Source organism: Salvelinus fontinalis, chromosome 41 (genome assembly GCF_029448725.1).
Source record: "Salvelinus fontinalis isolate EN_2023a chromosome 41, ASM2944872v1, whole genome shotgun sequence".
Taxonomy (NCBI): domain Eukaryota; kingdom Metazoa; phylum Chordata; class Actinopteri; order Salmoniformes; family Salmonidae; genus Salvelinus; species Salvelinus fontinalis.
Window position 1 is genome coordinate 23055718 of NC_074705.1, and position 18312 is coordinate 23074029.

The following is an 18312-nucleotide window of genomic DNA, read 5'->3' on the forward strand; positions in this document are numbered from 1 at the left end:
TTTAGAATAAGGTTGTAATGTAAGAAAATATGGAAAATGGTTAAGGGTCTGAATACTTTCTGAATGCACTGTATGTGTACATTTATTTTGCAACACCAGCGGAGTGGTCAGCATGTTAGCTCCCTTTAAAAAAGCAGGTGTATATTTAGTGATTTTTGTCATTCTTTGAGGTTTTTTGTCTTCATGCGTCCTTGTTGATTGTAGGCCTGGGTAAGTCCTTTGATGATTGCCTTTTATTTCAATGCATGTGTAGGATTTATCTAAGCATAGTTTGCATTCGTTGTCAGCTGTTTAATGCACCGGTTACTTTCACATTGATTTGAAGTCGGCCTTGTGCAGGTACTGTATGCATGCTCTCAAATGATGTCTCCTTATTGCAGCTTAAGCATGTAAATGTGGGTGAAGTCACACTCCATAGTTGATAGAATGGTTAATACACAGACTTGTACTTTATGATGGGTTATTTCTCACTCTGTTAAACTTAACACATAAGATACAGAACCATGGATCAACTTGGAAAATAACATATTACTTTTTTTACTCCACAGGATTTTTGATATGGGAAAAAAAAAAGCCAGGCAGGTTTTTTTTGGATTCTCTGTCTCTTCCTGTCTCAATTCTTCATACTCACTGCTTCACAATTATTTTTTTAACATTTGGATTCCAGTTAAAACAAAGAACCATTTGAATGAAACTGTCAATAATGTCTTACATTTTTGTGTGCCTTTTTCATCTCAGAATATCTACAAGACACCTGGATCGAATTTTTTAGCAAGTTTTTTAGTCGATTGTGTGGTAAGTGTTACCTTAACTTGACTGGTCCATATTCAACCTGCCAACAGGGTCCCCAAACACAACATTATTCATGTACTGCACTATATTCACAACCTTCCATGCACTGCACACATGCTTCCTCACAGCACAGGACAGTAGTGTTGTTTTTGTCCCACCCCAGAAATCAAGAAACCTGTTTTAATCAAAGTGTGTGTGTGTGTGTGTGTGTGTGTGTGTGTGTGTGTGTGTGTGTGTGTGTGTGTGTGTGTGTGTGTGTGTGTGTGTGTGTGTGTGTGTGTGTGTGTGTGTGTGTGTGTGTGTGTGTGTGTGTGTGTGTGTGTGTGTGTGTGTGTGTGTGTGTGTGTGTGTGTGTGTGTGAGAGAGTCCCAGAATATTTCCACGTTTTCTCAACATAACCTTAAAGGACAAATACCTCCTAAATTCAAGGAATGTCTTCTACTCTGTTTGCTGTAAACAATGTTGATGGATGGTTTAACTTTACAGGGGATGCAGGCAACAATCAGAACTCTGTTGCCCCGGATACTGTTTATCACACTGTAGGGGATGTTCAGGTCACCAACCTTGGAGCTTCAAGGGTTTTCTCTGGGGTTGCCATGGATACAGTTTACAGCACTGTAGGAGAGAAGTCTTCTAGAGATTATTCCATGAATCAGAATAATAACAATCAGCCCACTAACACAGGTAGTAACACTAACACACCTTTTACATGGTACTTCTATGGGGACATTTTGACAATGCAGATACAGTGGGGCAAAAAAGTATTTAGTCAGCCACCAATTGTGCAAGTTCTCACTACAGACACTCTGGTGCAGCGGTCAAAGACACTACAACTCAGTGCTAGAGGCGTCACTACAGACACTCTGGTGCAGCGTTCTAAGACACTACATCTCAGTGCTAGAGGCGTCACTACAGACACTCTGGTGCAGCGTTCTAAGACACTACATCTCAGTGCTAGAGGCGTCACTACAGACACTCTGGTGCAGCGTTCTAAGACACTACATCTCAGTGCTAGAGGCGTCACTACAGAAACTCTGGTGCAGCGGTCAAAGACACTACATCTCAGTGCTAGAGGCGTCACTACAGACACTCTGGTGCAGCGGTCTAAGATACTACATCTTAGTGCTAGAGGCGTCACTACAGACACTCTGGTGCAGCGGTCTAAGATACTACATCTCAGTGCTAGAGGCGTCACTACAGACACTCTGGTGTAGCGGTCAAAGACACTACATCTCAGTGCTAGAGGCATCACTACAGACACTCTGGTGCAACGGTCAAAGACACTACATCTCAGTGCTAGAGGCGTCACTACAGACACTCTGGTGCAGCGGTCTAAGATACTACATCTCAGTGCTAGAGGCGTCACTACAGACACTCTGGTGCAACGGTCGAAGACACTACATCTCAGTGCTAGAGGCGTCACTACAGACACTCTGGTGCAGCGGTCTAAGATACTACATCTCAGTGCTAGAGGTGTCACTACAGACACTCTGGTGCAGCGGTCGAAGGCACTACATCTCAGTGCTAGAGGCGTCACTACAGACACTCTGGTGCAGCGGTCAAAGACACTACATCTCAGTGCTAGAGGCGTCACTACAGACACTCTGGTGCAGCGGTCAAAGACACTACATCTCAGTGCTAGAGGCGTCACTACAGACACTCTGGTGCAGCGGTCAAAGACACTACATCTCAGTGCTAGAGGCGTCACTACAGACACTCTGGTGCAGCGGTCGAAGGCACTACATCTCAGTGCTAGAGGCGTCACTACAGACACTCTGGTGCAGCGGTCTAAGACACTACATCTCAGTGCTAGAGGCGTCACTACAGACACTCTGGTGCAGCGGTCTAAGATACTACATCTTAGTGCTAGAGGCGTCACTACAGACACTCTGGTGCAGCGGTCAAAGACACTACATCTCAGTGCTAGAGGCGTCACTACAGACACTCTGGTGCAGCGGTCGAAGACACTACATCTCAGTGCTAGAGGCGTCACTACAGACACTCTGGTGCAGCGGTCTAAGATACTACATCTCGGTGCTAGAGGCGTCACTACAGACACTCTGGTGCAGCGGTCTAAGACACTACATCTCAGTGCTAGAGGCGTCACTACAGACACTCTGGTGCAGCGTTCTAAGACACTACATCTCAGTGCTAGAGGCGTCACTACAGACACTCTGGTGCAGCGGTCTAAGACACTACATATCAGTGCTAAAGGCGTCACTACAGACACTCTGGTGCAGCGGTCTAAGATACTACATCTCAGTGCTAGAGGCGTCACTACAGACAATCTGGTTCGAATCCAGGCTATATCACAACCGACTGTGGGAGTCCCATAGGGCGGAGCACAATTGGCCCAGTGTCGTCCGGTGTAGGCCGTCATTGTAAATAAGAATTTGTTCTTTACTGGCTTGCCTAGTTAAATAAAGGTTAAATACAAAAATAAAACAATTACACGATTATATGGTGTGTGTTCCCACTTTGACTCAGGAAACCATGCTGTTTTTAGGGTACAGATAAAATAAGCAGGGGTGCAACTTTCACTGGGGAAAGGGGTCATGTCCCCCCCACATTCTGAAATGACATTTTAGCCCCCCCCCCCGTTTTATCATTAGAATGTGATACAAAAAGAGGCAAAGGGTGCTTTAGAACCATGCGGACACCTCAGAGCGTGGCTGGATTTAGGACACCACAGAGCGGGCTTACAGGCTGTGTGAAGGCAAAGATTCTGAAAGGCTGGCTGGACCAGCATGGGAGAGTTGAGCATAGTTCAGTGTGTATGTGTTGCCCTCTTTCACCAAGTTGTAAAAGCAAGCAAGCTACCTCAAACAAGGGCCCCAAACCCAACAGTCCCACAAAGTTAACGGCATAAGGCTTGATTTTCTCTGGAGGCCAGGAAGGAGCTGGTACGATGTACATTACTTGCGGTTTTAGATTTTAGTGATGTTATATACAGTGGGGCAGAAAAGTATTTAGTCAGCCACCAATTGTGCAAGTACTCCCAATTAAAAAGATGAGATAGGCCTGTAATTTTCATCATAGGTACACTTCAACTATGACAGACAAAATGAGAAAAAAAAATCCAGAAAATCACATTGTAGGATTTTTAATGAATTTATTTGCAAATTATGGTGGAAAATAAGTATTTGGTCACCTACAAACAAGCAAGATTTCTGGCTCTCACAGACCTGTAACTTCTTTAACCTGTCTGGCTCTGGTGTTCCGCTTGCGGAACTCCTCCCACATTCCACTGAAAAGGCAGAGCGCGAAATTCAAAAGATATTTTTTGGAAATATTTAACTTTCACACATTAACAAGTCCAATACAGCAAATGAAAGATACACATCTTGTGAATCCAGTCAACATGTCCGATTTTTAAAATGTTTTACAGCGAAAACACCACATATATTTATGTTAGCTCACCACCAAATACAAAAAAGGACAGACATTTTTCACAGCACAGGTAGCATGCACAAAGCCAACCTAACTAACCAAGAACCAACCAAACTAACCAACAAACAACTTCATCAGATGACAGTCTTATAACATGTTATTCAATAAATCTATGTTTTGTTCGAAAAATTTGCATATTTCAGGTATAAATCATAGTTTACATTGCAGCTACAATCAGAAATTGCACCTAAATACTCTTCATAAAACATTTCTGAAAAATCGATGGTGTACAGCAAATTAAAGGCAAATCTTGTGAATCCAGCCAATATTTCCGATTTTTTAAGTGTTTTACAGCGAAAACACAATATAGCATTATATTAGCTTACTACAATAGCCTACCATACTACCGCATTCATTCATCAAGGCACGTTAGCGATAGCAATAGGCACGTTAGCGATAGCGAATAAACCAGCAAGATATATAATTTTTGACTAACCTTGATAAGCTTCATCCGATGACAGTCCTATAACATCAGGTTATACATACACTTATGTTTTGTTCGAAAATGTGCATATTTAGAGCTGAAATCAGTGGTTATACATTGTGCTAACGTAGCATCTTTTTCCCACAACGTCCGGATATTTTTCTGACACTTTTTCTGACACACATATTTTGACCAAATAACTATTCATAAACATAACAAAAAAATACATGTTGTATAGGAAATGATAGATACACTAGTTCTTAATGCAATCGGCGTGTTAGAATTCTAAAAATAACTTCATTACGACATCCAGCTTAGGTTTAGCGAGAGAGTGCCCAAACTCTGGGCGCAAACGACTAGTTCACATGTACGACAGATATATGAAATAACATCATAAAATGGGTCCTACTTTTGCTGAAATGGGTCCTACTTTTGATCTTCCATCAAAATGTTGTACAAGGGGTCCTTTGTCCAGAACAATCGTTGTTTGGTTTTAGAACGGCCTTTTTCCTTCTCGATTTAGCAAGCACACTTGCCAAGTGCCGCGAATCTCTCCATCGTCAACAAACTCAGAGAACGGAACAAGGCAAAAATTTCAATAATCTGATTAAACTATATTGAAAAAACATACTTTACGATGATATTGTCACATGTATCAAATAAAATCAAAGCCGGAGATATTAGTCGTCCATAACGACAGCTTATCAGAAGGAAAATCCAGGTCCCTTCTCGCGCTCTCCAGAAAACAGGAAACTGGTGACATGTCATGCCAAGGGCTGTTTTTCTGCAAAGGGACCAGGACGACTGATCAGTGTAAAGGAAAGAATGAATGGGGCCATGTATCGTGAGATTTTGAGTGAAAACCTCCTTCCATCAGCAAGGGCATTGAAGATGAAACGTGGCTGGGTCTTTCAGCATGACAATGATCCCAAACACACCGCCCGGGCAACGAAGGAGTGGCTTTGTAAGAAGCATTTCAAGGGCCTGGAGTGGCCTAGCCAGTCTCCAGATCTCAACCCCATAGAACATCTTTGGAGGGAGTTGAAAGTCCATGTTGCACAGCAACAGCCCCAAAACATCACTGCTCTAGAGGAGATCTGCATGGAGGAATGGGCCAAAATACCAGCAACAGTGTGTGAAAACCTTGTGAAGACTTACAGAAAACGTTTGACCTCTGTCATTGCCAACAAAGGGTATATAACAAAGTTTTGAGAAACTTTTGTAATTGACCAAATACTTATTTTCCACCATAATTTGCAAATAAATTCATTAAAAATCCTACAATGTGATTTTCTGTGTGATGAGTATTTGAAATAACCTGCTTGGGTTTTAGTGTATCTTTACATCTATGCATTTTTTCACTGTCAAAATGTCACCCGTAGAGGTAACACTCTGAATAAAGATTGTCACTGTCACCCCTTGCTAGTTTGTATGCTCCAAAAGCCAATTATTTAATGAGTTCAGTGTGAGTCTTCTGCTTTATTTGATCTGTCAATCAGAACATTTTGAGTTATCAGAACTGCTTCCATGTTTTGTTTGAACATCTGAATACCTTTGCAGGTTTTGTCGTCATAAAGCAGAAGTAGCATCGATGCTCATCTGCATTTCTCAGAATATCAAAAGAACATAGATTGCTATTTTATTTGAATTCTGTTGATGACTGGCAGCAGGAAGTCACTGTGTATGATGCTATGCCTACTGGTATACTTTATTGGGAAGTTATTCTTGTCAAAATAGAAGGTTAGTAAGTGGCAACTTGTAGGTGAGTGGGAGCCAGTACTACTAGTATCTACACCATTTTGCTGACAGTCATTATGAAATGATGCCTGTTCTACCTGTATTTATAGTAGATTTTAGGTGTGCATGTACAGTACGGCAGTTGTTTATTAGTGTTCTCTGTTCTGTCCTCATTATTGAAGTAGCTTAGAGTGTAAATGTAGGATAAATCTTCCAACAGCTCATTGCTTGTGGTCTTGCAACTTTTTTCCCATAATTTTTCATACCGACTCTTAGATTTCCTGAAATCATTAGCTAATTTTAGACTGTATTAGATGGGTATCTGCGTATCTCAGAATATCATAGGAACTTAATTCTGTGTGGCTAGGTATTTCTTCTGAGATGGTACTTCCACAGAACTTCCACTAGAATCAAGCTTTGACGATTGTTCCAAACAGATGAAGGGTTTTGCTGAAATATCATTTGGTGCAACTGTGAACAAAACTCCCCTCTGTAAGCTCCACTACCCACAGACAGGATAGGAGTCATACTTAACTGGGGGAGATGATTTATAGACAAACTTTGTTATTCTGTCCTCAGGGACGGCTGGCAACAATGCCAACAGTGTTAAGCCGGTGACAAAACCTGAAGAAGGTTAAGACACTAGCTAGGTTTCCATCCAATTGGCGACAGATTTTCATGAGAATATTCTAAAATCTGCATAAAAACAATATGCATGTTTTTCCACCAGAGAGATGTTTCCATTAAACTGACTTGTTGCGGATATAAGGCTGTGCGTGATGTCATGGTACACATAAAAATAACGTTTGCAGTTAATTTCCCATCTACTGAATAAAAAATACAACTTAAGTGGGTTTCCATCCCATTTTCAATTCTTCTGATGGTTTTTCACCCCAAAATGTGACCTCTAGCCAACAGCTCGCAGATACAGTGCGGGCATAGCATACATGATGAAATTATTATGGAGAAAAGTCTGATTATTTTTTTATTTGTCAAACAGCACCCAACCATCTTTCATCATGTCACCAGAATAAGACCCTCGATATTTATTTGAAAGGAGCATCAAACTCATCACTTTGCACTTTCACCACCCTGTGAAGTTCATAATTTATTTAATCTGTAACCTAATAAACTGCGTACTTTCCAGAGTCGTAGTGGCAGGACCACACGTCATTGCGTGACTCCAAGTTTACTTTAATATGATCGTTATTAAATCAATATTTGTGCATAAAAGCGTTTCCACTGTCATTTCTCACATAATTAATTTGACAGACACAAAAAGATCCCACCTTGTCTTGCGTGTTTTGTCGTCATTTGAAGTTTACTGACATTAGCTGTTTCCATCAGGCTGGTCATTAAAAAGAATGTAGTCGGACATGTACTTCCATTAATAAGGTTGGATGGACACCTGGTTACAGATTGAGGTGAAAGTGGCATTCCAATGGAATTCTACAATCAAATATGTTGAGGATTGTTAGAACAAGTCGGGTTTGAAAAACATTGTGGTGGGAGGGCTTGTCCTGTCTAAGAAAACACTGTCTCGGAAACACTGGTGGTTCAGTATAGAGGCTGTAGTACATGGTTTACCCTCTGTTTGTTTCCTCAGTGGGCGAGTCTAAAACAGATGGCAGCGCTGCACCAGTGGGCGAGGATGAGTCCAAAACGGATGGCAGCGCTGCACCAGTGGGCGAGGATGGGTCTAAAACGGATGGCAGCGCTGCACCAGTGGGCGAGGATGAGTCCAAAACGGATGGCAGTACTGCACCAGTGGGCGAGGATGAGTCCAAAACGGATGGCAGCGCTGCACCAGTGGGCGAGGATGAGTCCAAAACGGATGGCAGCGCTGCACCAGTGGGCGAGGATGAGTCTAAAACGGATGGCAGTACTGCATCAGTGGGCGAGGATGAGTCTAAAACGGATGGCAGCGCTGCACCAGGGGGTGACCTAAACGCAGCTGAAAAAGGAGAGGCAAATGGAGGTGTGTATGAGTAAGGGATAGCAAACATCAAGTCCCTCTGAATGCATCAGGATAAATGTACAGACGTCAGTCTCAAATAGATGGGAAAGACTGGCTTCATTTTAAACTGGCATAACAGAGCAGGAATCAGTGCCATTGTAATTATAGCATTCTTGAATCACATTAATTCTGAATGGTTTCATTTCTCCAGTTGAGTTCTCCTACTGTGTTTTCTTGCAGAGGTGTCCATGCTGCTGAACGAAGACACGGTGAAGTACGACAATGGAAAGGGGGCAGCAGAAGAGAATTCAGCATTGTAGGACGGTAAGTTGCAGTGTGATAACAATGTAGACTGTTTTCACTTAATTTCCCTTTATTGTACAATACTTCTTCTTACACTCTGGTCAACTCACTATAAGCAGACTGTTAGTATGTTACCAACTCTTGTTCCTACTAACTGACTTCTCTCTAGACAGGGAACTGTGGACCACAGGTACACAGAGGATCATGAAGACGAGAACCCACCGTCTCATCCGGGTTACCAGCACTGGACGACAAGGCATTCTAACGTTCAGAGAATATTTCCATAGCAATAGACTGGTTGGTGTTCGGTGAAACTGAGGTCCATTTATAACATCACTGGTCCTTTCTAAACAAGTGTGCTTTCTAAAAACAAGGAGTGGGAAATGTGTAGCAATAGTTTGACCCCTAGAAGACCTTTTTGAAATTGAGAAAGTATAAAAATGCACAACCCCAACAAAGCGAAGCACCTTTAAAGCATCATATTAAAGCTTTGATTAGAAGTGAAACAGCAACAAATCATAAACCAACACAAAATTGGATGCAATACGGCTTTCTGTATCGGATGTAACCAGCAATCAAACTAATAGTCAATATCGTCAGTAGTCCAAAGGTCAAAGTCAAAAAGAAATTCAGTTCAACCAAAAATGTCCTTTAAATCCAGGATTCCCAATATTCAATTCAGTACTTTCCCAAAAAAGGTAAAGCCACAAAAAATATAAATTATATTCCAATTGTAAGAGCAGGAGAGTCGATCAACAATTCACATTCAATCAGATACACTCATCACTCCGTGGTGTTGAATAGAAGTCCTTAAATCCAGTAATTTCCCTTTTGATGGCAAATAATTCAGTGGAACAGGTTTAAACTACACCATTACGGAGCAATTTTACTTGCAAAGTTTTCAAAAAAGCATTTCCTCTTTGTTCTTTTTGTTCTTTTTTTTTGCTCTTCCCTTTCCTACACACATGACCACATACTTAAATTGACAGGTATCATTTCTGGCCAATCAACAGAATATCCACTCTGTGGCACTTAAATCAGGGCAAGGAAAACATGCATGACCATTCATTCTGTTTCGTATCACATTTAATGTGGCAACGTTACACGCGTTAGTTTATTTTAATCTCGTTTAGTAAGTAATGTCCAAAGCTGCCACTTCTACTCTGCATATTTCCCAGCTTCCACCTGTCCTCTCTTCTATTTCATAACAAAATGATTGCTAGCAAGTGTTATGGACATGTCAAGATAAAGCAGAGGAATGCCCATGCCCTGTAGATACCTTAGGCCTACTGTATTTTAACTGAATTATTTGCATGATTATATTGACATGATAATTTCCCCCTGTTGTACATTAATCCTAGTGTATGAGTGGTGTGTGTTATGTATGTAAGTATTTTGTATAAAAGCCTTTATATATTTTGCAATAAACATTCAGGCCAAATATATTTAAATATGAAATTAACAAGGGGTGCTGCGGAGAACTTTTGTCAGAGTATTTTTCTCCGCTCATATCAGAGTATTTTGTGTGTGTGTATATATATATATATAATTAGTACCAGTCAAAAGTTTGGACACACCTACTCATTCAAGGGGTTTTTCTTTATTTTTACAATTTTCTACATGGGGGGAGAGGGTGTGTCTACATGTATTATCATAGTGAAGACATCAAAATGAGGCTGGTAACTCAAATTAACTTCTCCTCTGTAGCAGAGGTAACTCTGAGTCTTCCTTTCCTGTGGCGGTCCTCATGAGAGCCAGTTTCATCATAGCGCCTGATGGTTTTTGCAATGGCACTTTCAAAGTTCTTGACATTTTCCAGAGGCAAAATAACCAGGGATGTTGTCTTGATAGGTGTGTGAATCAGACCATTTTCTTGTCCTGCTAAGCATTCAAAATGTGACACACTTTTGAGTAAAAAGTACATTATTTTCTTTAGGAATGTAATGAAGTAAAAGAAGTAAAAGTTGTCCAAAATATAAATAGTAAAGTACAGATACCCCCAAAAAACTACTTAAGTAGCACTTTAAAGTACTTTTACATAAGTACACCATTGCAGCTTTGCTAATTCTTGGCATTCTCTCAACCAGCTTCATGATGTGGTCACCTGGAATGCATTTCAATTAATAGGTGTGCCTTGTTAAAAGTACATTTTAACTTTTAACAAGGAATTCCTTGCCTTAATGCGTTTGAGCCAATCAGTTGTGTTGGGACAAGGTAGGGGTGGTATACAGAAGATAGAGTCCTATTTGGTAAAAGACCAAGTCCAGATTATGGCAAGAACAGCTCAAATAAGCAAAGACAAACAACAGTCCATCATTACTTTAAGACAAAGGTCAGTCAATCTGGAACATTTCAAGAACTTTGAAAGTTTCTTCAAGTGCAGTCGCAAAAACCATCAAGCGTTATGTTGAAACTGCCTCTCATGAGGACCGCCACAGGAAAGGAAGACCCAAAGTTCTCTCTGCTGCAGGGGATAAGTTCATTAGAGTTACCTGCCTCAGAAATCAGCAATTAACTGCACCTCAGATTGCACCTCACAGAGTTCAAGTAACAGACACATCTCAACATCAGCTGTTCAGAGGAGACTACTTGAATCAGGCCTTCATGGTCGAATTGCTGCAAAGAAACCACTACTAAAGGACACCAACATGAAGAACAGTCTTGCTTGGGCAAGGAAAGACGAGCAATGGACATTAGACCAGTGGAAATGTCTTTTGATCTGAAGATTCCAAATTTGAGATTTTTGGTTGCAGCTGCCGTGTCTTTGTGAGAGGCAGAGTAGCTGAACGGATGATCTCTGCTTGAAGCATGGAGGAAGAGTGAAGCATGGAGGAGGAGGTGTGGGGGTGCTTTTGCTGGTAACATTGTCAGTGATTTATTTAGAATTCAAGGCACACTTAACCAGCATGGCTACCACAGCATTCTGCAGCGATACACCATCCCATCTGGTTTGCGCTTAGTGGGACTATCACTTGTTTTTCAACAGGACAATTACCCAACACACCTCCAGGCTGTGTAAGGGGTCTTTGACCAAGAAGGAGAGCGATGGAGTGCTGCATCAGATGACCTGGCCTCCACAATCACAACCCAATTGAGATGGTTTGGGATGAGTTGTCAAGCCGTCTACGCATACAGTTTGACACATACATTCGATAAATCCAAAGTATGCACCACACCAAACGCACTGCAACTGCCTCTGTAACGCAATGCTGCAAGGCAAATACAGCGTTTCATAGGCAATTAATGTAATTATGATGTACCAAAATGCTAACGTTATCCGTGTGTTCGAAGCATAAGTCATTGTCGCACAAGTAGGCTACGTTTTAAATATGTCGACCACACCCTATAACTTTAGTATGTGACTGTATAAGGCCTATCTGCAGGTCCATAAAATGATGATTAATTTTGGCTGTGTGTGTTTGTGTGGGTGGCTTTAGCATAAGAAATAGGGGGTTTCCAGGGTCGGGTAGGTTGTAATCAGTTACTCCTCAACCCTTGGGGTTTCCACTTCTGCCTCCCAATGATGACATATTATAGGACTATTGTATTGGCAAGCAGAGATATTTTAACAGCTGAAATATTTTGTGTTAACCTTCACACACAGTGCCTTCAGGAAGTATCCATACCCATTGACTAATTTCACATTTTGTGTTAGACTGAATTCAAAAATGTACAAAATATACACTGACTAAAAATATAAAACGCAACATGCAACAATTTCAAAGATTTTACTGAGTTAAGGTACATAAAAGGAAATCAGTCAACTGAAGTAAATAAATTATTTGCTAAACTATGGATTTCACGACTGGAAATACAGATTACTGTTGGTCACAGATACCTTAAAAAAAAACAGAGGGGCGTGGATCAGAAAACCAGTCAGTATCTGGTGTGACCACCATTTGCCTCATGCAGCGCAACACATCTCCTTCGCATAGAGACTGTGGAATGTTGTCCCACTCCTTTTCAATAGCTGTGCGAAGTTGCTGGATATTGGCGTGAATTGGAACACGCTGTTGTACACGTCGATCCAGAACATCTCAAACATGCTCAATGGGTAACATGGCTGGTGAATATGCAGGGCATGGAAGAACTGGGACATTCTCAGTTTCCTGCAATTGTGTACAGATCCTTGCGACATGGGACTGTGTATTGTCATACTGAAACATTAGGTGATGGCGGTGGATGAATGGTACGACAATGGGCCTCAGGATCTTGTCACGGTAACTGTGTGCATTCAAATGGCCATAGATAAAATGCAATTGTGTTCATTGTCTGTATGTAACAATTGTCATCTGGAGAAGGAGAGGAGGACCAAGGTGCAGCGTGGTAAGTGTCCATAACATATTTTTAATAAATCAAAATGAACACAGAACAAAATTAACAAAACACAAACAAACAAAACAGTCCCATATGGTGCAAACACTGAAACAGGAAACAACCACCCACAAACAAAAGTGTGAAAACAGGCTACCTAAATATGGCTCCCAATCAGAGACAACGATAGACAGCTGCCTCTGATTGGGAACCACACCAGGCCAAACATACAGAAACAGAAAACCTAGACCTACAACATAGAATACCCAGACATAGAATACCCACCCACATCACACCCTGACCAAACTAAAAATAGAAACATACAAAGCAATCTACGGTCATTGCGTGACACTGCAGCTTTTGTCTGCCCATACCATAACCCCACCGCCACCATGGGGCACTCTGTTCACAACAGTGATGTCAGCAAACAGCTCGCCCAAATGACGCCACACACAAACATCTGTGGCATTGTGTTGTGTGACAGAACTGCACATTTTAGAGTGGCTTTTTATTGTCCCTAGCACAAAATTCACCTGAGTAATGATCATGCTGTTTAATCAGCTTGTTGATATACCACACCTGTCAGGTGGATGGATTATCCTGACAAAGGAGAAATGCTCACTAACAAGGATGTAAACAAATTTGTGCACAACATTTGAGATAAATAAGCTTTTTGTGCATATGGCAAATTTCTGGGATCTTTTATTTCAGTTCATGGAACATGGGACCAACACTTTCCATGTTGCGTTTATATTTTGGTTCAGTATACATAGTTATAGTTGTTGGTTAGAAGTGGAAGCAAAGATGGTGGATAAATAACACATTTTACTGAGGCCTTTTACCATTGAAAAAAATGGTGACGGTTCCGGTCTTAAGTGGGTGTTTCCTCTCTCGTGTTAGTATACTTTTACCGTGTGGTGTGAGCATGCTTTTCCCGTGTGAGCTCATGGTTCATCCATAATATCTGGCATGCTCACACGAGAGGGAACAGCTGGCTCTGGTCTACTTACTTTCCCCTCCTGCTTGCCTCACCCACCCCACCCAGAAACAATTATCCAGTGTGATGTCTCACCCTGGGGAACCGCCTCCATGGGGTGGGGGCAATAAGTAGACCAGAGTGGCCCCGCCCCGATCAGAAAAAAATTGGGTAGTGGGGCTTCTTGCTTTCTCTACCTTCTCTGGGGGAAGCATTAGAAGTGTTGATTTTGGATGCACTGTGAGAGCTGGGTAATTTTGTAGCGTCTCAATAATTGTGATGATGATGATACCCTCAGTTAACTCCAGCGGCAGTGAGTGGGCAAATTCTGGGCAAAGTGGGCAGCTCAGAAAGTTAATACTGTAATTTTTAATGCCAATGGAGTAACATTTATACCCTTTAAAATAAAGTGTTACCCTGGCTTCTAATTTGAATACATCAATACTCTTTTATATGTTTGGAATGTCTGTTTATCCAGATCAGCTTAATCTTAAGGTGGGGGGTGAGCTCGTGTTGATGTAGGACAAGTCCACAGTGACTGACCTCATCACAAGCATCATATGGAAGCATGGGAAGAACAAGGATTTTGGTGGTCTGGACATCTATGCTGTCTTCAAAGAGCGTACAACCCTGGACCAGACTACTGGAGAGCTGAGAATCAGTGGATTGATGAAAACAGACAGTGGAGTTTAACAGCAGAGCCCCATCTGTTTAGCTATAAAAAAAAGTTTTGCATGTTATTTTGGTGTCACATATCAGTTTGCAAACTGTTGTATATTAACCTGTTAGTAGCCCACGTGCCTCACCTTAATAATTTAGTCCCTTTCCCCTTCATAACAGCCTAATGTTCTGACTTGGTGGTGCACATGTAGCCATAGGCGGAAATCCCAGTGGGGACACGACCCCCCCATCTTGGGAAAAATGTGATTTGTCCCCCCCAATATATCACTTAAACATAACTACGTAATTTCAATAATATTAATAATACGCAATGAAAGCACTTGTGCTGATTATAGACACTTAATACCCGATTGCGACCTCCCCCCGCACTTTGCCTCACGATGGTTTGATCCACTGCCATTCCTTTAGCTGGCAAGGTAATAGAGGTGTGGTATCTACTGTCCGAAAGGCACATGTACGTAATTGACGCGAGGTTAATCCAGTCAATCCATAGCAGGTCCATAGCAATGTTATTTATTTATTTTTATGTTGGCAGGGTTCACACACTAGCTGAATTTGCAGGGCTAGCACGCAAACTAAAGCAAACATTAACCATCAAGCTAGCTAGAAAAGCTAGTACCTATTCCATTTATGTGGCGTCGTCAAAGATGGAATCTTTGCTATCGTCAGTTTATTCCAAGATCAGCATGCAGCTGGAGTGCTTAAGTCCCTGTGATAAGGTTAGCGATAAACTGAACAGAACTACACTCTCGTATACCATTGTCTTAAATATATTTAATGGTCTCGTTGCAAAAGCTAAATTGTCGCTAGTGAACTTTTTAATATTTTTTCACCTTTATTTAACCAGGTAGCAAAGATTATAGCAAACACCACAGAAACGGAATTGGTGCTCGCTAGCTTTGCAAATTCAGCTATTGTTGGAAGCCAGCCAATATGAAACAAACTATATTAAAATTACGAAAGGTTGCAGCATATGTTGTGTAAATGTGTGTGTGTGCAGCTAGGCCAGCCAGCCAGGTAGAAAAATGGCAGAAAAAAGTAAAAAGATTGACATCAGAGTATTTTTCAGTACACCAAAACGCAAAGTAAGAACTCTAGTAGCCTAATATCTCAAAGACTAGTTGATAAAATGTTCATAAGAAAGAAGTGAAATGCTAATGTAAATGTTTCACAATGATGTCATTAGGCAGAGCAGGCAACAGATGGCACACAAACAGCAGAGCTGGGGACAGATTTGCAGGGACAGACTGGCAGAGACAGGGAGTCTCAGGTAAGTTTGTTGAGTCTTTGTTTGGCAACATTATGAAAGGTTCTCAATTCTTTTGACTTGTAAAATAGGGACATAATTGGAAAATGCCAGGGATACCCCCACTCTCAACTTAAACTGGTGACTAAACTAAGATTTGTTTACGGAAGGCAATGGTATTGCTGTTGTGATTAATTGTGTAGTTTTGGGTACTGGTAGTTAGGAGTACGGCAAACACCTTATTTATTTTCTAGGAGACAGACTGAGTCAGTGAGGGTGGTGAAAGGGAAAGAGCCAGGGAGAGAGACTTCAGAGGACAGTGTCACAGCCACGGCAGGACCAGGTGTCACCCTTGTTGCCAGCAGCACCAGTATAGGGGACAGTGGCACAACATTGTCCAGTTACCACAGTGATGGCACAAAACCATATCAGCCACACTGTCACGTTCCTGACCTATTTCTGTTAGTTTGTTATGTGTGTTAGTTGGTCAGGACGTGAGGTTGGGTGGGCATTCTATGTTTTCTGTTTCTGTGTTGGTTTTGGGTTGCCTGGTATGGCTCTTAGTTAGAGGCAGGTGTTTGGCGTTCCTCCAATTAAGAGTCATATTTAGGTAGGCGTTGTCACAGTGTTCCTTGTGGGTGATTGTCTTCCATGTCTGTGTCTGTACACCACGCAGGACTGTTTACGGTTTGTTCGGGTTTGTGTAGCCTATGTTCCTATTCGTGCGTTTTTCTTGTTTTATGTAAGTAGGTCGTCTAGGTCTGTCTACACCGTTTGTTGTTTTTGTTAGTTTAGTCAAGTTCGTGTTTTAGTTAATAAAATATGTCATTTCACTACGCTGCGCCTTGGTTCCCTCAATACTCCTCTTCGTCAGATGAAGAGGAGGAGGACTGCCGTTACAGAATCACCCACCAAATCTCCAGAACCAAGCAGCGGAGTAAACGGAGTAAGGGACAGAGAAAGAAGGAGGAATGGACTTGGGACGATGTATTGGACGGGAAAGGTTGCTACACATGGGAGGAGATCCTGGCTGGTAGGGATCGCCTCCCATGGGAACAGCTGGAGGCACTGAGGAGAGCAGAGGCAACCGGAGAAGGGAACCGGAGTTATGAGGGAACGCGTCTTGCACGGAAGCCCAAAAAGCCCGTGAGTAACACCCAAAAATTTCTTGGGGGGTGGCTAAGAGGTAGTGGGCCAAGGGCAGGTAGGAGACCTGCGCCCACTTCCCAGGCTTACCGTGGAGAGCGGGAGTATGGGCAGGCGCAGTGTTACGCAGTAGAGCGCACGGTGTCTCCTGTACGAGTGCATAGCCCAGTGCGGGTTATTCCACCTCCCCGCACTGGTAGGGCTAGATTGGGTATTGAGCCAGGTGTCATGAGGCCGGCTCAACGCGTCTGGTCTCCAGTGCGTCTCCTCGGGCCGGCATACATGGCACCTGCCTTACGCATGGTTTCCCCGGTTCGCCTACATAGGCCGGTGCGGGTTATTCCACCTCCCCGCACTGGTCGGTGATCGGGAGCATTCAACCAGGTAAGGTTGGGCAGGCTCAATGCTCAAGAGAGCCAGTACGCCTCCACGGTCCGGTATTTCCTGCGCCACCTCCCCGCCCCAGCCTAGTACCTACAGTGCCTACACTACGCACTAGGCTACCAGTGCGTCTCCTGAGCCCTGTTCCTCCTCCACGCACTCTCCCTGTAGTGCGTGTATCCAGTTCGGTGCCTCCAGTTCCGGCACCACGCACTAAGCCACCTGTGCGTCTCCAGAGCCCTGTACACACTGTTTCTTCTCCCCCTACTAATCCTGATGTGCTTGCCCTCAGCCCGGTGCCACCAGTGCCGGTACCACGCACCAGGTATAGAGTGGGCTTTGAGAGTCCAGTGTGCCCTGTCCCTGCTCCCCGCACTAGTATGAAGGTGCGTGTCCTTAGCCCGGTGCCTCCAGTTCCGGCACTACGCACCAGGTCTACAGTGCGCCTTATCCGGCCAGAGCCATCCGTCTCCCCAGCGCCATCTGAGCCATCCGTCTCCCCAGCGCCATCTGAGCCATCCGTCTCCCCAGCGCCATCTGAGCCATCCGTCTCCCCAGCGCCGTCTGAGCCATCCGTCTGCAATGAGCCTGCAAAGCCGCCCGTCTGCCATGAGCCTGCAAAGCCGCCCGTCTGCCATGAGCCTACAGAGCCGTCCGCCAGACAGGAGCCGCTAGAGCCGCCCGCCAGACAGGAGCCGCTAGAGCCGTCCGTCAGACAGGATCTGCCAGAGCCGCCAACCAGACAGGATCTGCCAGAGCCGCCAACCAGACAGGATCTGCCAGAGCCGCCAACCAGACAGGATCTGCCAGAGCCGCCAACCAGACAGGATCTGCCAGAGCCGCCAGCGAGCCATGAGCGTCCAGAGCCGTCAGAGAGCCATGAGCGTCCAGAGCCGTCAGCCTGC

The 18312-nt window shown here is 43.2% G+C and overlaps 2 protein-coding genes across 2 annotated transcripts in view; both read left to right on the top strand.

Moving 5' to 3' along the window:
* The window catches only part of LOC129840333 (uncharacterized), a 104874-nt gene that overhangs the window by 16802 nt on the left and 69760 nt on the right, over positions 1-18312 (top strand). The gene's annotated exons all lie outside the window — the stretch shown is intronic.
* On the top strand, positions 431-10108 carry LOC129840251 (papilin-like). The gene is made up of 6 exons (XM_055907983.1): positions 431-578; positions 739-795; positions 1279-1476; positions 8010-8381; positions 8601-8684; positions 8833-10108. The coding sequence occupies exons 3-5, from the start codon at positions 1389-1391 to the stop codon at positions 8678-8680; spliced, it is 540 nt and encodes a 179-aa protein (XP_055763958.1). The 5' UTR covers positions 431-578; positions 739-795; positions 1279-1388; the 3' UTR covers positions 8681-8684; positions 8833-10108.

Coding starts and splice junctions, on each gene's coding strand:
- LOC129840251 (XM_055907983.1), top strand. CDS start 1,389: ATGGATACAGTTTACAGCACTGTAGGAGAGAAGTCTTCTAGAGATTAT. Junction 1,477..8,009: donor CAATCAGCCCACTAACACAG/GTAGTAACACTA, acceptor TTGTTTCCTCAG/TGGGCGAGTCTAAAACAGAT. Junction 8,382..8,600: donor AAAAGGAGAGGCAAATGGAG/GTGTGTATGAGT, acceptor GTTTTCTTGCAG/AGGTGTCCATGCTGCTGAAC.